The sequence below is a fragment of the Plutella xylostella genome, chromosome 12 (genome assembly GCF_932276165.1).
Source record: "Plutella xylostella chromosome 12, ilPluXylo3.1, whole genome shotgun sequence".
NCBI classification, from domain to species: Eukaryota; Metazoa; Arthropoda; class Insecta; order Lepidoptera; family Plutellidae; genus Plutella; species Plutella xylostella.
Window position 1 is genome coordinate 3,400,383 of NC_063992.1, and position 26,829 is coordinate 3,427,211.

The window sequence follows — 26,829 nt, forward strand, 5'->3', positions numbered from 1 at the left end:
ACTTAACATAGGCATGTAAATAAACTCTGTAAATAAATATTTTGCTCTCGTTATAAATAGTTTTATTTACATATTACAAAAATACCGCTGATTTACAGTTGATACTGACTGATTTTTTGTATATAATATTCTTTAGCTACATAATTCGGTACTTGGTTTACTAAATACATAAAAGCATTATTTAAAGTTCCATGGTATGCAGAGGACGCCTTCGGATAGAACTGAATAATAGTGAGTAATATTCAGAATATTGCCCCGTAATTTCTGAAACAAACAAAGAAATGAGATTTTAGTTGTATAGTATTTTATCTTACTTTACTATCATTATATTAGGTCCTTACATATGAAATTGGCGTTTTGTCGTACTGGCCACTTTGATCTCAAATATTACCTTTATGGTTAGGAATTCCAAATTCAAATTCATACAGCTATTTACTCATGCATTTGTGTTTCAAACCCCCTAATTCATTTGTTTTTTCTTCTTTTGTTTTTTTTCTTTGTGTCACTCTGTTTACAAAATGGAAAACTTGAAATATCGCGTTATTTACGAGTATGAGTTCCACCGTGGCACCAGTGCTGCAGAAACGGCTCGAAGGATTAATGATGTGTATGGTGACGGTGTCGCAAAAGAAAACACAGTGCGTTTTTGGTTCCAACGTTTTCGTTCTGGAAATTTCGACCTGCAGAACAAGCCTCGTGGACGGCCGGAGACCAAAGTTGATAATGAAGAATTGAAGGCTATTGTGGAAGCGGATCCATCGCAAACCACGTCCGAGTTAGCTGCAGGCTCCGGTGTTAGTGATAAAACTATTCTAATCCACTTGAAGCAAATTGGGAAGGTGAAAAAGCTTGAAAGGTGGGTACCTCATGAATTGAGTGAAGCAAACCGACAAACGCGCGTCAACTGCTGCGTTACGTTACTCAACCAGCACAATAATGAAGGAATTTTAAATCGAATCATTACCTGTGATGAAAAGTGGATCCTCTACGATAATCGGAAGCGCTCATCGCAATGGCTGAACCCTGGCGAACCAGCCAAATCCTGCCCTAAGCGAAAATTGACTAAAAAAAAGTTGCTTGTAAGTGTTTGGTGGACTAGTGCCGGTGTCGTTCACTACAGCTTTCTTAAATCTGGCCAGACGATTACGGCAGATATCTATTGTCAGCAACTGCAAACCATGATGGAAAAGCTAGCTGCTAAACAACCGAGGCTGGTCAATCGCTCTAGGCCACTGCTGCTTCAGTACAACGCTAGACCACACACTGCACAACAGACGGCTACCAAATTAGAGGAGCTTCAATTAGAATGTCTTAGACATCCACCGTACTCTCCGGACCTTGCTCCAACAGATTACCATTTTTTTCGCAATTTGGATAACTACTTGCAAGGAAAAAAATTCAACTCCGATGGGGCAGTCCAAACCGCCTTCAAAGATTTTATTGATTCCCGCCCGAATGGTTTTTTTAGTAAGGGGATCAATGAACTACCTATGAGATGGCAAAAGCAATGGTACATACTTTGATTAATTTAAAATATTTCATTTAAAAAAAAAACGACTTTATGTTCCTATAGAAAACGCCAATTTTATATGTAAGGACCTAATATATCTATTGGTGGTGTTGTATGTTGACGGTGTGTGTTATACACAAGTATAGAATAAATAAATAATAATAATAATAATGTCCTCCTAGCCGAATTTCGACTACGGCGGCCAATCTCATTTGAGATCAGCCATCTACGCAGGAGTAGATTATAGTGCCCAAGTGTGTGCGCAGTACACAGGAGCACTCTATTCTGTTCCATCACTCTCATAGCCCAATGGGACGGATTGACCGACACGACTGGAGAGAGCTAGGCGCAGGACCGACTGCTTTACATGCCCATCCGACAGCATGGATCGTTTCACTGTTTCGGACATCAGGTGATCAGCCTTCTATGTCCTAACCAAACTTAGAACCACAATTTAGAAACATAAATACATACTGCCTCTGTGGTCTAGTGGTAGAAGCTTCGCTTCATGGCCCAGAGGTCCCGGGTTCGATTCCCGGGTGGGACCATCAATTTATGTTTCTAAGTATAGAATACTTACAGTTCAATTCACGTAAGTTAACCATGTAGAAATAAGCGACGGTGACTACCTATCTACAAGCGCAAGCCGGCACGCATCTTGTAGGACTAGTAGGGGGCGTATTTAAGACGTGACAAAAGTTCTCCTTCGCGCTCACCCTTGTGGCTGCGCGATGTGAGTGAGTGCGACTTACGAGTCACGTCTTAAATGCGCCCCGTGCTATTAGCCAAGTTCCGTGACACTAACTGTACTATGTACAATGTACATGTAGTCTCTTTTCTAGCACCCCTTGAACCTTTACCTCTTTACAATTGTGTTTCAAACATTGCTTACCGTGTTGAGCCTGTCGACCCTGGTGAGCAGTCGCTGGCAGCACAGGATCATGAGCGCCGGCGTGATGCTGTCGTCCTTGTGCAGCTCCAGTAGACCGAACCGCTCCTTCACTTCCTTGTAGAGAGCCTTCTCTACGTGCTTGTTGCTGTAATTAGAAGATTTAGATAGGGTTAGAGAAACATATATTATTGCAAAATGTCATTAATGGCTTTTGTTAGCCATCCATGTCTGCCTGTTTAATGAAGGTACAATCAAGAGCTTATTGTCGCCTGACTTATGGTAAGTGTTTCATCTGTGTGTAATCTGCCAAAGGGGCACATTGTTTGAAATATTACCGAATTCTACTCCCCTTACTACACGCCTCTTGATTAAAAGTTTCTAAGAAGACGTAACAAAAATCGAGAATTTTAGATCTAAAGTGTTCAGAATGACGAGTCACCACCTTTCTGCGTACTATTCCAATTTTGCAACAACCTATATAAAATTGTGTTACAAAGACCAGCATACTCACATACTATACTCGGTCAACAGTAGAGTGGCCTCGTCCAACCTCTTCGCGATGAAGTAGATGAGTTCATCGGCGGGACACGACGAGGGGGTGATGAACTGGCCCGTGGGTGACAGCATCAGGGGACCCGCCTCGCTGGATAGGGGGGAATTTTATCAGTGGCCTTTCTGAAGGCAGTATGTCTACACCCGACGTAATAAATCACTTTAATTATGAGATCAACTGTAAGTCGTGAATCTATTAGAGGAAAAAATACTGGGGACTTTCCAGAAATTTGGAAGAAGTCGGCACCCGATGTCTTGCTTCATCAGAAGGGCTAGCACGGGGTGCAAGCCGCGCACAAAGTGACTAAAACTCACACTTCGCGGCCTCGAGAGCGAGTGCGACGGAGAACTTTAGTCACGTCTTGACGTGCGAGTCTTGCGCCCCATGCCCAGGCTAGCTGGACAGATCATTTGTCCTAAGTACGTAGATGGTTCTTTGGTTGAGGATTTTTCAGAAAGATCCACGCAAAATCTATCTTAAGTAAGGACTTAACGTAAATTATAATAATAACAACAAAGTCACTCACGGCTCAACAACGATCTCATATTTACTAAGCGAGTCGGGCACGTGGTCCGGGAACCTTGACCCTCGTCCGTGGAAGTCCCCCACCGACGTGACCAGCTGCCGCAAGTGGCTGCAGTACTGCTGCGCGGAGACCTTCGGCATGAACTTACTGGGAGAATGGGGAGGAAATTGTAATTCGTAGGTACACTGGTGTGTGTGGTGTAAAACTTAGGCCGTGTCCCCAGCAGGCAAACCGTCAGCGACTGACTGAGCTAGCGCTCTGATTATCTCAGTATATCGCCGCTAACAGTCTGCCCACTGATATGGTTTTAGATTATGGTTATGGTTTTAGAATCTGGCTGTCATAGTAGATGGGCATCAAGAATGAAATGCTGGAATTTTTTAACCTCCGACAAAAAAGAAGGGCGTTACTTATAAGTTTAACGTGTCTGTGTTTGTGTGTATGTGGTGTGCCTTGACTTCTGAGTTTAGCTGTATTTTATCAACCGATTAGTGTATTAGTCTATGCCGAGAGTATTCGCTTGTAATGTAACATTACAGAATTGAGTATTACCTACATCAATGAAGGAGGAGAACCGAGCATTACAATGAGCACCTTGCAATGATACAATAATCATGGTAGTCATACATAACACGCCAATGTTCGTCAGTCAGTGTTAAATACCATGACTAATTTTAATATGTATATGTGGGTAGATTGGAATAAATCTACTCCCTTTTGTACGGTAGGTTAATTTTATTTTGACAAGATGTCGGTAGTCTTCGTCGTGGAGTTCTGCCATTGTAATTCAGAGCCGTCGTAACTAGTGTTGCCACGAATAGTGATTTGGCCGAATACCGAATACCGAATATTCGGCCGGCGCTCTCAGCCGAATACCGAATATTCGGCCACCGAATATTCGGCAGGTGATCCAGTATAATTCAATAAGTTAAAGTTTTATTTAAAAAGTGTTCTTCTTAATCTTACGGCAGATCCGTATAACTGGTTGACCACCAGTTGTACCAACTCGAATCAGTAGCCAAACCTTATAAATTTTGTTAAAAAATACCCGTGTCTCAGTAGCAGGTATTGTATATTTTATGAAGAAAAGCGCAACTGTCGTAAGCGCGATGTTGTATTCAGGTTTTCGCATTAATTATTGTTTGATAGTTAAATGTTTCGATTAAATTGATTTTTTTATTCCTTTTTGTAAGATACTTGCTATTTTTTTAAGTATTCGGTATTCGGCCGAATACTACTTACTATTCGGCCGAATACCGAATACTGAAAAAACTGGCCGAATAGGCCGAATACCGAATAGTTGCCGAATATTCGTGGCATCTCTAGTCGTAACTATCGGATTAATAGTGAATTCGGGAAATATCGGTGAAATATTACCAGCATCCATTAGGCATTACATTTGTTTACCATATCATAAAAAGACAAAGTGAATTTTGAGAGTGAACATCAAGATTCCTTCGGATTTTAACGTCGAGTCCCCACACCGAGTCCTGGATCTTCGACTTGCCTACCTGAGTAAAATTATCATATTTTTCTAACAGTCAGGGAGGTATTATTGTAATATGCTCAAAGACGAATCTATAATGTGACTGTGCAGGAAGGTTACTATATATTGCCGAAAAACTAAGGAACGAGAGCTGCCGTGCAATAGGCACGTTTAATACAAAAATATATAATGTCCGGGCTCGCGCCGCCGCCCCGCAGCGCTCCGAAACTTAGTTTTTCGTCATATAGGTAGAGTGACCCTCCAGTTCAGTACACGTGAATGCTCGTTGAACGTGAAACTTAAATAAGTACCGTCTGCAAATGTGTATCTTCCTGAGCACGCCGGACAGTGTCTCCTCGTAGTCGGGGATGAGGGCCAGTGCACTGTCTTGCTGACTGACGTTCTTTATTAACTGTAATAAAACAAACAAAATGTATTCATAAAGTCCGCACCGCATTCTCTACAAGAGGTTTTTGTCTTGGGCCTGGATAAAACTTTTCATTATTAAAGCTACTGGTGAGCTCTGCTGAATAGGGCCTCTGCAATCTCGTATTCGCTACGTCTACGTCTCGTGTAGTCTTGGAACACGCTCAGTTGCATAAAATTACTAAAGTACCGAATAATAATTATAATACTAAATATTACTCGTTGAACTGAAGACAGGATAGCGCAGTAAGTAACTCTAGCTGTGCCGAAAGTCCCGGGTCTGATTCGCGAACGCTGCAGCTATTTAGGTAGGTATTTATTGTTTCAAGACAAAACATTCATCATGCCAAGCGCATTCTTTGATTACATAGGTCTGTGGGTTTTTAAACTATTTGTGGGCGGACTTACGTTCAACCACTCGTGTCTCACATCGATGATATTGAGGAACACCTCTCCGTCCAGACTGACCCCCGTGAACTGACCGAGGGCTATTGTTCGACCTGCAACAATAACAATATTGGCTTAGTACAGATTTAGGCGGTTTTGCTATATACGAAAACGAATAACTTACCGGTGTATAATAAAAAAATATATGTATATTTGAATTAGTTGTCGATGTAATAGGCATATAAGGTGCTTCCGAAGGAGTTCCAAAAACGACGGAAGGTAGGTACTTATGGTTGGATACTGCTTCTATTAAAGTTTGAAACTTAACACAACTATCCAATTAGGAACGATGCTCTCTGAATGAATATGTATTGATTGTGAATCAAATGAATGACCCACCTTCCAAATTAGTCATATGTCGTGAATGCTGTGAAGCTAGGGCGACCAAGCTCTGCAACGCTCCTCTGATGTGGCTGATGTTCCATCCGCTATCCCATTTCACCTGAAATAAGAGAATTTTCTTTTAAATATATTTTAGTGAAAACTGCATCAAAATCTGTTCAGCCGACATAACGCACAGGTCCAACTGAGAATCTCCTTTTTGAAGCCAGTTAAATTAAAAGGGCAGGCAACATGTGACATTTTCTGTCACACTCGCTCTGTCGTTCGTCTCTGAAACCTTGACAATAGTCCAGTCAATAAAGGACTCAAAATTAGGTGTAGAGTGCGTGAGCAGGTAACTAAGCGATTCCTTCAGAAACTTGTTCAGGGGGCTTAGGTTGTTAACATACCAAAAGTCCTGACTCCTAGGTGATGAGCGGGGGGGAGGAGGGGGGGATAAAGGTACGAATTTTTGGTTTTTAGTTTATATCTCGAAAACGGTGCATCGGAGAGAAATATTTTCAACTAATGAAATAAAGTTCTTAAAATTATCTTAAACTTTAATATCATATGTTTTTTTCTAATTCCTAACCGTTTTCGAGCTATTACTCTCGGAAAAAGTTGAAATTTACAAGAAAAATGTATTCATGTCAAAACATTCATAAACATTGCATCATATTGTCTAAACCTATTGATAAATGAAAAAATGAATAGAAAAGAAGTTTTAGATTTTTAAATTCCCTTTTAAAATATATATACATATGCTGGTTAATGTCCAACCCACCTAAAGGTACAGCTATTTTACTCACACTTAACCTTACTAATTCGGTGAGCTATGTCAGTGACTTTACCAAAATGCAAGTTTAAAATACCTCTAACTTTAGGCGGGTTGGACATTGACCACCATATGTAATATATTCTAAAAGGGAATAAAAAAATCTACAACTTCTTTCCTCTTCATTTTTTTCGTTTATGAATTGGTTAAGACAATATGATGCAATGTTTATGAATTTTTTGACATGAATACTTTTTCTTGTAAATTTCAATTTTTTCCGAGGGTAATAGCTCGAAAACGGTTAGTAATTAGAAAAAACATATGATATAAAAGTTTTTAGTCTGGCGCGCGCACTCTCGGCGTAAGGACACTGGCGCAAGCGCGAGTCACAAATATTGTTGTTACGTAGAACCTAATTACCTTTAATAATGTCAACGTGCAAAAAGTGCAAGCAATATGTTGCTAAAACTAAGGAGGAGTTTTTTCAGTGTAAAGGACATTGTGGTGGACTGTTCCATAAGAAGTGTGTGAAAAATTCTAGTGCCGGAGGCAGCCATATTTGCGATGGCTGTTCTAACCGCGTTGGTTCCCCTAAATTGGATCCCCCAGTGACCACTAAAGTTGATGCTGCCCACATAACTGCAGCACCGACAGAAACCTTACTGGAGCAAATCAACTCGAAGCTAAGCATTATGTACAAAATAGAAAAACAGTTGCAAGAAATGAGCGAAGCGATTGATTTTTACGCACAAAAATACCAGGAACTGATTGAATTCAAGAAGGAAACTATTGAAAGATTTAAGAAGGAAGAAAATTACATAAAAGATATGCAGCAACATAACAAATACCTAGAAAAATGCAATAAATCGTTGGAAGAAAGAATTCAAATATTAGAGCAGAAGGAATTAGAAAAGAACGGTTCTACCTTTTTTGGCATAAGATTTTTTTGCCTAATCTCGTATTGCATAGTAACGTTTGGTCAAAGTCTCGTTACGCCGAAAATCGTATGGCATAAATCTCGTTTAGTAAAAAGTTATTTCGCATAACATTGTTTAGCCTAACAATGGTATGGCCAAATCTTGAATAGCCTAATAATGCTATGGCATAGGTTTATACAAAGTAATAATATTCGTTTGGCTTTAACTTTGACGGAGCGTCTCCCTACATAGCGCAAACTGGTGCCTTGTATTGTTTCCGCTGTTTGGAAAACGCTCCGCTCCGCTTCGCTGCGCTCCGCTTTGGTTTTGATGAACATGTACACCTAACACGCTCCTCCTCGCTTTGCTCGTCGTCGCACCTATTTTTAGGTTTCGATCTCATGGGGTTTGTAATAATTATATTGGTCGTTAACTTTCGATTTTTTGATCATACAATATCGTGATTTTCGGGATGTATGAGAAAAATACCACAATTTGTACATTTACTACATACTTAATATATTATTTATTAAGATAACATTAGGAGAAACAAGATTATACACAGGTTATAGACGAACATAAATTTGAGCAAACGAAACTTAGGTGTTTAAAGATTGTGCCTAAAGAGTTTTAGACGAAACGAGCCTTATGCCACATAAGTCTTGGCAAAGTGATGGTTCGGCCAAAAAAGTTTAGACCATACGAGTTATGCGAAATGAGTTTTGGTCAATAAAGATTATGCCAGATGAGCGGAACCCGAAAAGAACATTGAGCTGGTAGGGGTCGAAAAGAAGGAAGGTGAAAATATCATGAAAGTGGTGCAAAAAATTGCAGAAAAGCTTAACTTAAAAGAAAATCAAATTGTTAGCGCATGGAGGGTAGGCGGCGGAGATAAGAATAACGGTCGGCCGCGACCGATTGTTGCCAAGCTGAGTGACCGCGGCGCGCGCGACCGCTGGCTCGCCTGCCGCAAACAGCGGCTAACAAACAGTACGATTTTCTCCAATGATAACCAATCGCCTATATTCATCAATGAGAGTGTGACCAAGGAGACCCGACAACTATTCTGGGAAACAAAAACGAAGCTCAAAGGGTTTGTTAAATACATTTGGATTCAAAACGGGAAAATCCTAGTCAAAAAAGATGACACGGACAATAAAATCAAGCAAATACGTGACGAATCCGATATTGACCTGCACCTAAAACCAAAATGATAATATTATTTAACTTATATTATACCTCCTATTCTACTACACTCTGTGCCAATCGATTGTTGATACGAATTTCATTATAATTCGGATCCAAAGATGTGCAGCAACTTCATTTTATTACTGATATAAACTACAAAAGGTACACTAATCTTGATAATTGGGCAGAATCTATAAATAGCAAACAGATTGGAAATATAAACATCATTCATCTGAATATACGGTCTATGCGAAAAAACTTCACAGAATTTCAAGTATTGATTGATCAATGTAAACAAAATATTGATGTCATTATTCTAACAGAAATAAACATAAAAGAAGAGGAAGCCTGTCTGTATAATATGCAGAACTACAAGTTGTTTACAAATACGCGAATAAATCGAAAAGGTGGTGGCATTGCTATCTATTTGAAAAGTTACCTCTCATTCATACCTAACACGAGTAATGGTACATCATGCGAGGTGCTCCACGGCGCGGTTCAAGGACAGGAGATGGGGACGACCTACCTTGTAGCGGTCTATAGGCCGCCTAAAACTAACAAACTACGATTTATAGAAGAACTAAGATCCCTATTCCACGGTCTGCAGCAGGAGAAGCATCTTGTATTGATTGGAGATACTAATATCAACATATTGGACGGAGTGAACAGTGCTATATCTACCAAATATAAGGATACATTGTGTGACCTTGGATTGCAGTGTGGAATTAGTGATGTGACTCGTGAGGAAATTGTAAAAAACAAAATTGTGTTATCGTGCATTGATCATATGTGGGTGAGGGATTATTCTAACCAAGGTGAATCATCGTCATACGTACTGAGAGCTGGTAAGATATCTGACCACTACTTAATAGGTGGGTGCTTATCGCCCTGTCAGTCCGCATCATTCAGTATAAAAAACTCTTGCGCGGAACGATGTATTCTAGATAATAAAACTATAGAAGAAAAACTATTTCAGATTGAGTGGGAGAAACTTGTAGAAATAGATTGCCCTGTTTTATTGTATAATAAACTCTGTGATATATTTTGCGATGTTTATGAAAACTCAAAGAAATATGTCAAATATGTTAACAGACGAATAACAAAACCGTGGATCACAAAGAACTTGTATAAAATGATTAAAAAAAGAGATTTGTTATTTAAAAAATGGAAAAAATCACCAGGTAATATGACATTAAGATTAGAGTATACCAAGCATAGAAATAAAACTAATAAAAAAATTAATATCGCAAAAAATATCTACAGAAAAAAGGTCATAGATGATTGTAAAGGGGACTATAGAAAAATATGGCAAAATATAAACAAATGGATGGGTAAAAGAAAATGTAATATAGATGAAACAATACTTCAACACTTAGGGAGGGACTGTAGCATCACAGATATTTGTAACAACTTCACAAAAACATTTACACAAGAGATAGATAACATAAAACATAAATGTAATGTAAATTTTCTAGACAGAAACTCATATGTAAATACCTGTAATGTAAGTTTTAGATTTCAACCAATTACAGCATCATGTGTCGAAAAAATTATAGATAAAATGTCAATTAATAAGTCACCCGGTTCAGACAAAATAAGAATTCAGGATTTGAAGCTAATTAAATGTAAAATTAGTCCTGTCATAGCTCATTTCATAAATGTAAGTGTCAAAAAAGGTATTTATCCAGATCAGCTAAAATTATCACTTATCAGACCAATATTTAAGCAGGGGAGCCACACTGACTACTCAAACTATCGTCCTATTGCCATCTTGTCAGTTATTAATAAAATTACAGAAAAAGCTATTGTCGCACAAGTTACAAAATTCTTAGAAAAACACGAAATCTTGTCTAGTAATCAGTATGGCTTCAGGCGCAACCATAGCACGACATCGGCCTTATCAAAGTTTACAAATGATATTAATGAGTATTTACATAATAAGAATCAAGTTTTGGCCATATTTATAGATTACAAAAAAGCATTTGATACTTTAGACCACGACCTATTAATCCGTGCCATGAATGAGTGCGGTATACGGGGCCCGATGAGTGAGTGGTTCCGCTGCTACCTTAACAATAGGAAAATGCAAACAGTCGTAGATAACAACCATAGTCACGCGGAACAAATAAAATACGGGGTACCAACAGGTTCAGTTTATGGGCCTATTGGCTATATAATGCATGTAAATAGTGTGTCAAATGTAGTTCAAAATTGTAAAGTGTATATGTACGCCGACGACATGTGTATACTTAGTGCAGGTAAAGATTTAAAAGCTATTAATTCTAAGATACAGGTGATTTCAATAGCATTACAAAATGGGCGCATGACAATGGTATAATACTTAACATAAAAAAGACTAAATGCATGTATATCACAGATCACCCCCAATAGATTCCGCCTAATGCGACATTTGCACTGGACCGAACTCACCAAATTTAGAGGAAGGAAGGGTGTGCGGGGAGCAAAAAAGCGGGCGAGTGATTGGCTAATTCAGAATCGCGCTAGAACGCATCCACGATCTAGTGATGCGACACCGAAATCACAGAGTTAGCAACTAATCGATAGATAGTCATAGCGAATCAATTCCAACGTAAGACCTGTGATTTTCCGAACTACAAATTTAAAGTCACAAAAATTATATAACAGTAAAGTAAGGTTAAATAATTTTTTAAAAAATTAGAAAATAAAAATGTTTTTCTTGAGAAAATTATTTATTTACATAATCTTAATAATCTATATAATAAAAATGAATTGGTGTTCGTTAGTCTCGCTAAAACTCGAGAACGGCTGAATCGATTTGGCTAATTTTGGTCTTGAAATATTCGTGGAAGTCCAGGGAAGGTTTAAAAGGTAAAAAAGGTAGGGTAGGGTAGGGTAGGGTAGTGTAGGGTAGTGTAGGGTAGTGTAGTATAGGGTAGGGTAGGGTAGTGTAGGGTAGTGTAGGGTGGTGTAGGGTAGGGTAGGGTAGTAGGGTAGTAGGGTAGGGTAGTATAGGGTAGAGTAGGGTAGTGTAGGGTAGTGTAGTGTAGGGAAGTGTAGGGTAGTGTAGGGTAAGAGGCGGTATGAAGTTCGCCGGGTCAGCTAGTCTATACACATGTATAATAAAAATGAATTGCTGTTCGTTAGTCTCGCTAAAACTCGAGAACGGCTGAACCGATTTGGCTAATTTTGGTCTTGAAATGTTCGTGAAACTCCAGGGAAGGTTTAAAAGGTAAGAAAGGTAGGGTAGGGTAGGATAGGGTAGTGTAGTGTAGTGTAGTGTAGTGTAGGGTAGGGTAGGGTAGTGTAGTGTAAGGTAGGGTAGTTTACAATTTACAATTACAATTTAATATTTACAATTAATACTTACAATTGAATCAAAAACACACTTAAAAAACCATAACATTATGAGGGTACAAAGGTACGTATTAGAAGCTATTCTTGACTTACCTATTATAAGTAGATAAAATTTTACATAATTTAAAAAATATGCTAAAATTATGACGATACATAATCATAGGCCGACGAAGTGGGCAGCAATAATCAGTACACGCGAAGAAATAGCATTACTATTGATTTTTTAAATGGATTAATTAGGTCACCAAAGGTCGCCACGATGTGCTGCATCTATCCATTTGCTTTTTCTTTCAGGGCATTGCGGAAACCTAAAACAAACGATTACAATAATGTTCCGCATTAATCTTGCACTTTAAAAATAAGAAAATTTGCCGTGTAAAATCCCAACATCATTTGTATAAAAAACCCCCGACCCAATAAATATACTCTATAAACTAACAAGTAGTATTTTGAAGCTATAATTATTATTATTATCTTTACATGTAAATTGAAATATGTTAAAATGATCGATAAAAACTTGAGCGCGGAACTCGGCGCTACACAACACTAGTAGTATCGCGTGATTTTGATAAAAAAGGACAGGTAATTTCATTACCGCAGGTGAGAAAGAGACATTTTCAAAAGACATCAACGCATAGCGTAAGTTCTATTATTAATAAACCATTATATATTGACCTTTGCTTCACTAACATAATAAAATATTTTTTTATGATTTCACTTACCGGTGGAAAGTAATTCCATCTTTTTGGAAGTTTGAAGTCTTAGAAGACTTCCCACACCACTTTACACCACAAAACGGCATTAAAATGTCATATGTTTTCGTTGGAAAAGATTTTTAACAGTTTATTATTCCACACTACGCGCGGGTCTGAATCTTGGTCAGAACTAAAGGAGCGCTGTCAAGCTTTGTTTCATTATTATACTTATTGAGCTAATGCGTGGTGCGCGTCGCTTGCCTTGTAGTGTAGGCGGAATCTATTGGGGGTGATCTGTGATGTATATATGTCGCAGGCATCTGGTTTAATCTCCTGTTTGATTGAACCGCTAGCCCTTTCATTGGATGACGCTACTCAGTTGAATGACTAAAGAACAACTCGTCAAGTGGTTGACTGTAACGTCCAACGTCTTGACTGAACGTTATTCAGCGAAGTCGTTAAATGGGATATAGTATAGCAACTTTGTAATGTCTGGTTAGGATGAACATGACCAGACAAGAGTCAACAAAAAGACTATGTTACAAAGCTCTCATCTCACAAATTAACTAAACAATAACAATAAACGTACCTTGATATTGTTGTTCATAATTATCCAGTTTCAGCACATTTTTCTTTTGAAACTATCCGCCGGCGGTGTAATAATAGGTAAATCCATGTTGTCACTCTATTTTAACATAAATAACGCACTTTGAAGCTAATTTATTTGCAAAAAATAACAATACAAGTGCTTTTTGTGTCAGCTGTTCGCTGTTAGACGCCATATTTGTTTTATTCACCACCTGACTGATTTTAAGTCCGCTAACTAGTTGGACGTTTTGTGACGCTTGTACAATCAACGTTCGGCCTAGTCATACAACTGAATAGCGTCATCCAATGAACGGGCTAGCGGTTCAATCAAACAGGAGATTAAACCAGATGCCTGCGACATATACACTCACCCTATAATGGCAAAGACAGTCAGAGCCTGCAAGTGATAGGTCATAGCTACGACTGTTTACATAACCGTTTAGCGCACTGTAAATGTGATGCATTAGAATTTGTAAAACAATATAAATATTTAGGTCTGACAATAGACACTAATATGAGTTGGAAAACGCATATAAAAGAAGTATGTAAAAAGTTAAGATGTATACTGGGTAAGTTTTACTATCTTAGTGGCATTGTTAGTCGATCGACCCTGTTATCTGTTTATTATGCTTTGTTTGATTCTGTAGTATCTTATGGGCTAAGCAGTTACGGTCACACTTTTAAAACCTACCTTGATGAAATTAAGTCATTGCAAATAAGATGTTTAAAGTTCCTAGTTGATAAAAAAACTAAATTGAGTTGTAACCATGAATATGATAAGCTGTTTAATATATGTAAAATACTACCTATACATGAGAAGGTAAAATATGTGACTCACATAGAAAATATAAATAATGTAAAGAGCCTGGACTGTGTCAGCCATAAAATTCAAACAAGAAAAGTAACTAGAAAAATGTTTCAAACAAAAAAAGCTAATAACTATTATGGAGAAAGAACCATTTCGTTTCTACTTCCTAGATTATGTAATAAATTGCCGACGGATGTTTTGCTGAATTGTACAAGTAAAAATATGCTTAAAACTAAGTTGAAATTACATTACATGCCCGGTGAATTACTGTGACTTTGTTTACTGTACTTACTGTTGAAGATAAAGAACCTTATTGTCCTGTAATATATTTTCATACATGACATATTAAATATGAACAACTAGTGTATTATTACCTATCTTCTGCCTTATCAAGATGATTATGATTGATCTGTACCTTCTTATATTGTTCATTTGTGTACTTACATACTTGCTCAATACAATGTAAACTTCGTATTGTAAACGAGAGGATTTTCTGCCAACAAACCTCACGGTTTGGCAAATCTATGTGTCTGTAAATTGTATTGTGCTTTTGTAAATAAATGTGTTTAACTAAAATGTGTTTAACTTTAGATAATTTTAAGACCTCCATTTTAGTAGTTTATAATATTTGTCTCCGATGCACCGTTTTTGAGATATAAGCAAAAAACCAAAAATTCGTATCTTTATCCCCCCTCCTCCCCCCCGCTCATCACCTAGGAGTCAGGACTTTTGGTATGTTAACAACCTAAGCCCCCTGAACAAGTTTCTGAAGGAATCGCTGAGTTACCTGCTCACGCACTCTACACCTCATTCCTTGACTGGACTACAAGACTTATGTCGCTCGCCATGTAGATATTATAATAATATGAAGTTGAGCACATAAATTTTGTATTAATGTAAAATAATTGCACTACGGCAATAGGAGTTTTTCTAATAGCACATTAAAAACATCATAATGTCTTCTGATGATGATCATGATGATGAAGCAAAATATTGATTTTTACCAACTTCTTTTATACCATAAGTCTGGCAAAGTTGTGCCGCAAGACTCTTGACTTGGTCTCTGGTTGCGTGCGTAGACTCATACTTCTGTTTGGCTTTTTCACTGTTTTCATATATCCACTCTCTGAAAACAACGTTTTAATGGATAATAGAGGTATTGTGTTTGGTATATTTTAGATAAGTAATACATACATCATGTATATAGAGGTAAAAATTTGAGAAAATATGCATATCTCCACCCAAAGGTTTTCTTGAAAAAATTGGTTTAAGCAATAAGACCACCATTTGTACCTACCTATGTGTTAATATGAAGTGGGAGGATCTCGCAGCCGCTGCCCAAGATCGAGTCAGATGGAGAAATCTACTCAAGGCCCTTTATCCCTGCTGAGGGATGTCAGGATGGATGTATGTATGTATGTATGTGTTAATATATAAGTTCTATAACTTATTTTATGTTTGCGTACAAATAAATAATACTACCTATCTATTTGGCTTCAATGAGATGGTGAGATTGACCTCTTCAGAAATAAACTTACACAATATTTTCAGGTGCTTTCTTCTCCTCAACTTTCATTTTCATTCTTCTAGCCTTTTCAAATTCTGTGCTGTATTCTTCATATGCTTTGTCAAAGTCTGTTTTACTGAAAACAGAAGATTTACCTATAGTTATTACTACTTGCATACAAATAATAAAATCACACACGGCAAAAAGCCATACAACCAAAATTGAGTTGAATTGAAATAATAAAATGTTATTGTTTTATTTTTAACAATCTACTTTTTGAAACTCACATTTTTTCAGGTACTGGGGTGGTTCTAGGAATTTTGTCTACATATTTGGTAGAAATATCACAGGTACTTAAAACTTTAACAACTGTATCCCTGACTGTGTTACCAGTAAGATGGATTCTTACATACTTAAATTCACCTGAAAGGAAACATACAAAAATTTAAAATCCTGAACACTAGTTAGTTAACATGTTACATTTGTCTTGGCTTTTTTTTTATTTTATTTTTTTAAGATTTTATTATCACTCCACAGACTTTATGTCCGTGCCTTTTTGAGAGATCAATATATTGTGAGAGTTTGGTTGTTTTTTATCTTCATCTTTTAACTACATTTGTCTTGGCTTAGAACCCTTCCTTCATTGGAAGGAGACCCAAGCCCTAACAATTGGGACATAATGGGTTGTGATGACGATGATGATTGGTTTTAAATGTAAGTTAGAACATGCCAAGCTTTGCCATGAGGCGTACACAATAGATAAGTGTTGTCAGTCTCAATGTATACTATCAAAAAATTATAAATTAATTGTAATATTAAATTTATCTCAGAGGTCAATAAATCCACTCAATACATCCACACCACTCATAGTGAGCTTAGCGTTCTTCTATTAATCTTGGTTACACAACAATATCCATAGCAAATTATGTAATTATATCATAAACACATAAAGGCAATAATGCAAAAAATACAACAAACCTTCTGATACATCTTTATTTCTTAAATAAAAAGGTAGAGGAGGAACTTTCATTGTCCGACTAGACTGCTGCGCTTCCAACAATGCACTTAGTTGTTGCAGTGAGCTCTCATTCACTTTCTGTTCAATTAAAATGATAAGTTATAGTAACTGATAAATTAGTTTTAAAGTTTCTCTTCTATTCTTACTAGTGATAATTAATTCATCACACAAATGATATAGTCATTTAATGAGGCATACCATCCAGTAAAAATTGAAAAATGTATGGAAATATCATTATGTAGTAGGTACTTAGATACTTATAGGTACTCACTCTTTGTTCTGGAAATTTTCCAAACAAATCTGGATGTACACTAAAATAGAACGGCCGCAAAGCGGTCGATATCTCAGCTTGGCTCAGGCATCTTATAAGGATCCCGCAGGGACATTGTACCCTTAAAATCGAATACAATGTTCTTAGTATAATTGTATAGAAGTTAAACAATATCACAAAGCCGATACAGACGCCTCATTGATTAATAATTTGCAGGAACATCAAAATCTCACCTTATTTTTATTCTAGAATACATTTTCAAGTAAACCAATTAGGATTTTATTTTTTTATGCGTTAATATTCGTGAAAACAAGTAGAAAAATCATATTTTTATTTTTCCATTTCCATTTCCAGCTGATTTTGACGTCTGCCGTCATTTTTGACGTTTGTGACAAATGTCATTGGCGTTTCCCAGCTTCGACCGTTGAAAAAACGTTGGTAATGTTCTCACCGAAATTGTAATTGTAATTTCAACGTTGCTATCTAAATGAAATGGACAATTTAAATTTGATATGAAAAACCACCGACTCAATGTTTAAAAAAATACAGGCAAACATACACATCCCCAGAATAAGCGAGCAAAGCTAGCTCGGGATAAGGATAAGTTTGCTCAAGGAACACAGGTACTTCTCTAAACGAGAAGAGCTTGCTAGTCCCATACCTAAATAGTAGACCAACGGAAAACTCAACTCTGAATTTTCACAAGGTACCTAGGTACTTAGGTAGTTATTATTACAATTTAAGCATGGAATAAATCACTATTTCAAATTGTATAAATTTGAACCAGTAGTTTACGAATGAGGGTCAGTCATGGTTTTTGTTAACTTCCTTTTTAGGGTTCCGTAGCCAAAATGGCAAAAACGGAACCCTTATAGTTTCGTCATGTCCGTCTGTCCGTCTGTCACAGCCGATTTACTCGGAAACTATAAGTACTACAGTGATGAAATTTGATGGGAATATGTGTTGTATGAACCGCTACAAAAATATGACACTAAATAGTAAAAAAAAGAATTGGGGGTGGGGCCCCCCATACATGTAACTGAGTTTTTTAATGCACATTGCCAGAGACGTAGTAGCCACCCAAGTGTGTGTTTTTAAATCATTATTTTGTCATCATCACCTGTAATCAGCTACAGCTGGACATACGCCTTTCCCAAGGAGTGCCATAACACTCTGTCCTCGATTTTCCTCATCCAGTCACCTCTGGCAATTTTTCCAAGGTTGTAGGTCTAGCAGGCCGGTCTATAATGTTCAAGCCTTTTTGCAGGCTGGAACGCCTGGAACTCGTTGAATTTGTTCCCTTTTTAAAGAATAAAACGACCAAGACGCTCTAAATTCTAGTGTAAAGAACCGAATTGAAGATCTTCTAGATCCAGTTGAAAGTTTGATGTATTCTGATAACTAGTGACATCACACGTTCTCGAAATAATCACAAATCATTAGTTATGGACTACTGCGATCGCGCGCGGATTCAGTCCTATGACGTCATCGCTATCCACGGGCGGGCGGGACCCGATAAAATATTAAATGACTTTGCCTTATGGACGGATTTCAAACATTAAAAAAGTAGTGTGCTCAGAAATAGGCATTTTTAGCAGACATAGCAGCATCATAGAAGCCTCAATTTCAGAACAGAAGTCGTTTCTAATGTAAAACCAACGTAAAAGCTAAATATTTTTCAATGGACAACATTTCATTTTCTTTACCCTATATTTTTATTAGTTATTCGGAAAGTTTATAGAAAATTAGTGGACCCGTATTTTTTTATTTTGTATATACATAAATTTTTGCATGTTATTTTTAACTTTAAAGTTAATTATTTTAAAACCGGAAGTGACGTCACATATTAGGCTCAATTTTAATTTTTGTCTATTGCCTGAGTCTCGAAAAAAAACATAAATGACACTGACAAGTGACATTTAAACTTTGTTTACATGCCAACCAACCAAATTAAGTTGAAGGAATGCTTACTCAAACTAGATTATTATTGTACTGAGGATATCCTATAATACTTGTAGAATTATTACCAGCATTATCTATTGATTGATTTAAAGATTTTATTTAAGATTTTATTTCTACATATAACTAGTTACCATAACAAGAAGACTGTTTAAGATAATTTTATGTTTTGTTTTGTTTTTGAAATTTTATTTCACTCTTGTGTGACATAGTTACACTGTTTATGTTTTACTAATTAATATAAATTCACTTTAGTCAAGTCATATTTGGTACCCCAAGATACGGGCTGAGCCTAGTTTGGGGACCCCTGCTCCTTGTGATTAATGTCCAATTCAGACGTGTGCATAGATATAGTTTAAGTATAATACCTTGTTTAGTATATAGTAAATATGTAACATTTCTTTTGCGCAATAAAGATTTTTATTATTATTATTATTATTAACCAACAAATGGGTCATTTTCAAATGACCTTGATATTTCTGATGATGGTAAGTAGGTACTTATCATGTAAAAAAATAAGCAGAAGCATTTTTTCAGCTGTGTAGGCGGTGGCATGCTCTGGGACATATTATATAGAGGTCATCTCTTAATAATAAATAAAAAAATAGTCAGAAAGTGTTAGAACAGAATTAATGAAAATGACCCAAATAAACAACAACGTCACGATAAAACGTCAACGTCAATCAAAAATGAAAGTGACAGTTACTTTGTTTTTAAATCTATAGGCTTTGATCATCAAAATGCATCGCACATGATGCATGACGTCATCAGCACTTTTTTACTATTTCATGATTTTCTCAAAAATGATACATCCAAAAAATACAAAAAAAAATTTTTTGTGGCCTTTAGAGCTAAATCTCGAAATGGTTTTCGATTTATAGAAGCTTTAATTTTTTGAAATGTTGTCCATTTCTGTGCGGTTTTCAGGATACACTAACTGCATAAATAACTTGGTAATCCCATACAAATAAAATAATAAGCGCTTAAGTAGAGAATTAGTTAGGTACAAAGTTATTTATGCAGTTACTGCAGGTATCATGTTTGAATTAATAGGAGCTTTGATAGTTTGGCAAGACAAGGAGAGACATAACAGAAGTGTAATGAAGCTGAATGACTGAATGATAGGTACCTACACCTATAATCATAATACCTAGGTAGACTTACCTATTATCATTTCTCATTATGTGTAGGTAATTTTTATTAGTAACCATACCCACATTGAATTGAAAAGGACACTTACTAATATATGTATCTTTGGGTCTATTCTATTGTTTTATTATATTTGATTGTCCGGATTTGTTCCCTATGAAATTACCTATCACCTGTTTGGTGATTGAGTTTCCGTGAAGGTAAATTAAGATCTCTTAATTCTCTATTATCTCGCTTTGGAAAGTCACACTTACGTAGATCACTTAGTTAAGAGTAGTATAGTAGGTATGATACAATAGTCTCAAAGACATTTGACCTCAGATTCTCGAAAAAAAATCGGGACCAAACCAAGAAGTCCACTAGGGGGGTCACTCTACGAAGTTTCGAAGCGCGAACCACGACCTATCTCGCTGTATTAAACGTGCCGATTTTACGAAAGCTCTCGTTCGTTAATTTTTTGTCATTGTAGTGTAGAGTAACCATGTAGAGTAACCCTTCAGGTCTTTACCTATATTTACTAACTGAAAGCAGAAAGCGCCGTGCTCTACTCCACCTAACTAAGTATTATGTTTTCATTTACTTTAAACAGACTCTTACTGGATAATAATTTAACGAGTTACCCATCTAATTCGAATCTCCTTTGAACTGAAGTTAATGCTGCTCATTTTCAATTAGCGCCTCATAAAGTCTTTAACTGTAAATCACTAGGTAACCTATATTCGTCGGTGACCTACCGGCTTAGAAACCATCCGTGAGAGTAGGTACGTATCTAACTAGCTATCCGTGTTGTTAAACAACGGCGCATGCGCGCAGGAGTCGTGGAGTTGCGGCTCTCTTTGTAGCCGCATCAAAATAGACGCATTTCAAACAATGAGCGTGATTAATGAGTAAACACTTTTCAGTGTGCTCCCGAATATTAGCTGAAAGCTTCACGGCATTTTCAGCCGAATGTTGACGTGGTTAGTGGAGGTTTTGGCTCGTGTTGCGCACGCGCATGGCTTATGTTGGGCTGCACTGCTCAAGGCTCCGCCGAGTCTTGGCCGCTTCGGGTTTACAAACATGGCGGCGTGCTGAATTTCAATTCGCACGCGGTATAATTAGATAATTTTCCGTGTAAAATAAATATGGATATGTTTACTTTCGTTTGCTGCGCGGTTTCATAGAAATTATTGCTTGTTTTGAAGGTTTCGACTGTTTTGTTTACAGTTCTTAGTATTTACATTAGCTAGCTGGTCTTGCATTACATAGTACTTGCATATATCATGAATATGAATTGGTTATTTCAGGTAAATCTATTAAAAGTGGTTCCTGGTACTTATACTTACCAATTTTGTATTACAAGTTAGTTACAAGGTAGGAATAAGTACAAGACATGACAAGACATGTAATGAGGTAAAAGTAGCTAAATGAAAAAAAACAGTATATGCATACGACAAAAGTATACGAAAAGGATACTTACACGATCAGCAAAATTGTAAGGAAAGCCAAAAAATATTAGTGTTAAGAATGTTTCATCAATTAATAAAATTTCATCCTGCATTATCTATAGGTAGTTTTTTCCCTACTTCATAACTGTGTTCTACCTACCTAGTAGTTTTAATGTAGATGTTTATGTGCTTTATTTTGTAGACTATTCTTTATCTTTAATTCATTTTAATTTACCCATTCATAATCAAAATTTTTCTTTAGGATACATTCTTAAACCTTATATTACCTATGGAATTAAGTCATTGACATAATCACGTAGTTAACAAGTAAATCAAACAAATAGGACAAGCAACGTAATCAGATTAAATCTCTAAACCTCATGATGTTATGGAATTCAATATTTTACGAGCCCACCTAAGTTCCAGTCTAATATTGGAATAGCTGTGAGACAAAGGCACAACTTTCATGGGATACGTAAATATGGAATTGGCTTATTATTTTGGTAAACAAAATTATGAAGTATACCTAAGTACTTATGCGAAAATAGATATTTAGCTAACATGTTTGACAATCGTAACATGATTTAAGCACAGTTACAGTTAAGATAATAATATTAAATTGAAACTGTGTGAATTAATTTCATACTCTCCATTCTTAGCTTTCAGATATTGCTGAAGTGCCTAATATGTGTTGTCTATCTAGAATTTCTATTAAGTTTCAGTCATGTAAGTAGCTAACTACTATTAGTGACCAAATACCTCTAGCTGAAAAAATACAGAAAAAAAACTTTTTAAATGAAATAAAAGGTAAAAAATGTAAGACAATATTAAACGTTTTTCCCATGTGTTTTCCGTCAAAACTACCTACCTCCGGAATTAAGTAAGTACTTATAAATAAAAAACTCGACATTTAACTAATAGTAAAAGCGGACTCCACACGTCCAGTCCAGTGGGAAGACACAGCACTCCGGGTGGTAGTCCCGCTGCTCTAAAGTATCATTGATAAAATTCTCAAACACTACGGACCTTTCCAACATTCCCCAATTTTCGGGAATGAGTCATTTATTTTCGAGATAAGAATGTGTAATAACAATCATGTAGGCATTCGATGGAGCTTGTTAGGCGTAGCTTTGAGATAGGTCCCGTATTTTGTATTGCAGTTGAGTAGGACAAGTTTTTCTAATTAATAAGTTACTGATTTAATTAAGCAAACCCTATCGTTGCACTGCTACTTAGGTACCACTAAAAGAGATAAATATCCATCCCTAGAGCTAAATTCATGTATAGTTACAATTAAGTGAGTACTGCTGAATTCTAAAGCAGTCAAAACTGTATTCCAGGAGTCATTGAATTTATCCGATCACTTACTGTTTGCACTAATGGTGGCTACTTAGCCTTTTTGTTGACTGTACAATAATTTAGCACAAGATGCATCACTTCATGCCAAATAGGGAAGGATAGAAATAACAATAGGTGATTGAATCGACTACTTAGCTGCCAAATTAGCACTAGGCTCGTATCAACTTAGATAAAATATCTATTACAAAAGGTTGTCTGTCTATCTAAGTACCAATATCCGGTGCCGCGATTCTCACAGAAGTTATTTCCACAAACGGTCGATAGTTAATTACAATTTGCAGATAGGAGCCATTGACGTGATCCGCATCCAGCTTTGTTAATGGGTGGTGGTCGGGAGTGTGTGGCCCATTGTTCCCGTTTTAATGGCCTGTGCCCACCGCGGCTCGCGGCAAAAACGACACACGAAGCAGACGCACAAACAAAAAAAAAAAAAAAATTTCTCATTTAAAGAATTCCTAATCTAACGTATTTCGCCATTGTCAGCGGACAGGCTAGGAATTCGTCAAAGCATTTTATCTGTAGCATTCACAGTTCGTTGCCGCCCGAGTGTTAAATTATTGCTGAGAGGCTTTTAACAGAGTTATCTGTGGGGTGAGAGTGAGCTCACCGGGACGAGCGCCGATGTCCGGCGATAACTGCCTTTGTCCCCCGTGGACAAGCCGGTACCGTAAGCACGGCAGAGATTACGCCACATAGCTCAGATAGCACGACCACCTCACAGACACATTACAGCCTACAAGGGCCCGACGACTGCCGAACATGTTAAGTGGAACGCTAATAGAAATCTCTGGTCCTTCGGAGAAACGCACAATAATTAGTTTAATGGTCGAAAACTAATCAAAGACGCCGTTATCGGTGACGGCTCAGCTTGTATAACTGTAATCGTTAACAAAATGGATGGACAATTAGCTTTACAATGGGCTCTGAGTGTTTTCTTTTCAGTGCAACATTTCCCACGGTTTCGTGGATGGCATAGAAATAATGACTTTATAAGAAAATGTGATGAAAAATGATAATGCGTGATGTGTGATGGGGAGAGATGGGCGGGCGGGCGGCCACCAGGTGGGCACATTAGCGCGGGCACTCTCGCGGGCACTCTTCATCTTTATGATAATTATTTCGTGTTTGTTTTCGACGAAACAATCGGTTGATCGGCCGCCGCGCCGCTTCTCGGAACGAACCTCCATTGTGGTAAATTAAAGCCGCCGGGACCCCTGCCACGGCGCGGGAGATAATTCGACAGGATGCCGCTTATTATTAATTGCACTATGACTTGTTGAAATAGAGCTTAAGACTTTAGTGAGTCATTCATTGTGGTGGCCGCTTCCTCCCCGGCCGCGTGGGAAACACAAACGTCATTTAACTAACGACAGACCCAATAAAAGGATATCTCCAACTCGATCCTTCCTTTCTGTTCCATTTCTGAATTAGGTAGCCCGTGGAAGGCCTGCCGTGATTGTTGAGTTAAGTTAAGTTACGATCATTTCGATCATCGAATGGCACTCAGAATGGAGTACTTACTACTTACTTCGATGTGGAATTGAAATGGGAGCGGATAACGACATTTCCCGGGACACGCCGCAGTGCTGCAGAATCAATTAGCTCGCGGGAGGTAAAGCGATAAATTTCCAATTAAATAGAGGGCAAGTGCTCACTTGCGCCGGTCACTGGACGCCGTCGTTTCGTTAACTAGACTTTAACAAGGCAGTAAACGGAGGGACCGGCCAGACACTGGTGACCAATAAAAAGATACTCGTAAATAAGCCGAACGGTTGTAATAAAAAAGGGAAACCTCATAATGTTTACAATCTTGTGGCTTTATTCACTTTGTGTTCCAATTTCATGCTAAATCGAGCGCATAAAATCTTCCTTTATCGGGCAGACTATCCGTCGCGGGCGCAATCCCCGCGCCCCGCCGCCCCCGCCCCGCTCCCCGCTCATGCCATGCCACCGAAGCCGAAGCAGCTCAATAAAATAAAAATCTAACAACGCAGAATGAATCGTTGAAAGGATAAATTTATTATCATTCTATTTATGAGATCAAAATATACGGTTGAAAAATGCGACCTCTGTTATTTAACGTCTCTATTCCCTCCATTCGGATTCCTTGCCAGACATTCGAAGTAGATAATTTTACTTTTAAGTATCCTGCTATTTAGTTGGTTTTAGTCGGTTTTATTGTTTTACAAAACAATCAGGAACAGACTTTCCCTTAACGCGCTTTATTTCCACGATTGCATGCAATAGGTGGAACTGCCTATAGCGTATTAACATAAATAGAATTGCACTACGCATTATCGGTATCAATAAAATTTTACAGCGCGAGATAAGAACTCGTTTGATGGCTCGGCTCGGCGGGGCTCGGCGAGCGTCGAGAGTGCGGCTGCCGCGGTGTCGATGGCCGCCACCTGGCCGTGGGACCCCGCTCCCGATCCATCATGTCCCGCGTGCGTCACATACCCGCACTCCACAAAAACCACCCGCCAATGAAATCTCAATACTTATCCAGTCCAACTCTACCCATAACCGTAGGCGCAAAAAAAAACCACTCGCCCCAGCATCAACACGACAATGCTACAATACATTATCTAGCCGAGTGTATGTGGACAGCATTTTCCCGTGCCGAGAACTGGTCTAGCGCAACGCGCATTACGATGTAAATGGCACGTACATCTCTACAGGTGCAGAGAGGGACCTGAACTCGACGCGAGCAAACAGACAGCCTATAGCCGACGCATTCTACCACTTCTTTAACCATCGCCGCCTGGGTTCGGACTGTGGAGGAGAGGTGAGGCCCAGGCCCGCAGTGTGTAGCGTGCGTGAGGAAGTATCGCTCTCACCGATCATGTTTCAAAGTCTTTTAATAGAATTTCCACAGGTGCAGGTTTGCCGAGACACGGCGGCGGCGACGCTCGGCCCGTCCCGAGTTGTCTTCAATTCGAATCTATTCAGCAACACATTTATGATGCATCAATAGTACTTATGTACATGTAGCGACACATGTTATAGTCACGTTTTGCAATGTCAGCTTTCTAGTAACTTCCAGTAGCGATCAATGCGCGGACGCTAGTCGTCTCGCGCCCGTCACTTATAACACACTTGTAAAAATGTAATTTGGAAATTATCAGTAAATAGTTTGGCCTCAAGAAATCCGGCATTCGTCATTTACCATCAACCCCATAGTCACCCACATGTAACCCTAAATTGGTGACCACCGACAATCGGAACACGCAACTTTCTGAAGAAATGATGGAGTCAGCACGGCGATGACGCGGCGCAGCATGGAACGGCGTGGACGAGACGGCTCCCCCAGCAGGGCCATGGGGTAACAGGCGACAACACATGAAGAAATTATAATCATCTACTGGAAGTGCATCACCCCTTCACAAAATTTGGTTACGCAACGCAGAAGTAATTAGCGTATCGAAGCATCTCAAGTCAGGACCTGGACGAGCGGAACACACATAGAAGGTACGATTGCGCGTTCACGACGGCAGGTCAACGGGCGGTAATCGGCGCTTCTGAAGTTAGCGAGTTGTGGGCTGTTTTCCTCGCTGCGAGGCTGCCGAGCTGGAGCATAGTGGACTGGTCACCCACGCGGAGGCTCACTCGAGGGTCCTCATGGAAGTTCCCGCCAGGATGGACGAGAGGTGCAACGAAAGAAGCTATTT

The 26,829-nt window shown here is 38.2% G+C and overlaps 1 protein-coding gene across 1 annotated transcript; it reads right to left on the reverse strand.

Moving 5' to 3' along the window:
• Nucleotides 1-49: 49 nt before the first annotated feature.
• On the reverse strand, nucleotides 50-17,654 carry LOC105388459 (T-cell activation inhibitor, mitochondrial). Its single transcript, XM_048624781.1, has 13 exons — nucleotides 17,498-17,654; nucleotides 17,265-17,385; nucleotides 16,954-17,071; nucleotides 16,263-16,398; nucleotides 16,007-16,111; nucleotides 15,477-15,594; nucleotides 6,180-6,282; nucleotides 5,802-5,893; nucleotides 5,279-5,379; nucleotides 3,482-3,628; nucleotides 2,914-3,045; nucleotides 2,403-2,547; nucleotides 50-264 (listed from the first exon to the last, which is right to left on the reverse strand). The coding sequence occupies exons 1-13, from the start codon at nucleotides 17,518-17,520 to the stop codon at nucleotides 178-180; spliced, it is 1,428 nt and encodes a 475-aa protein (XP_048480738.1). The 5' UTR covers nucleotides 17,521-17,654; the 3' UTR covers nucleotides 50-177.
• Nucleotides 17,655-26,829: the final 9,175 nt, after the last annotated feature.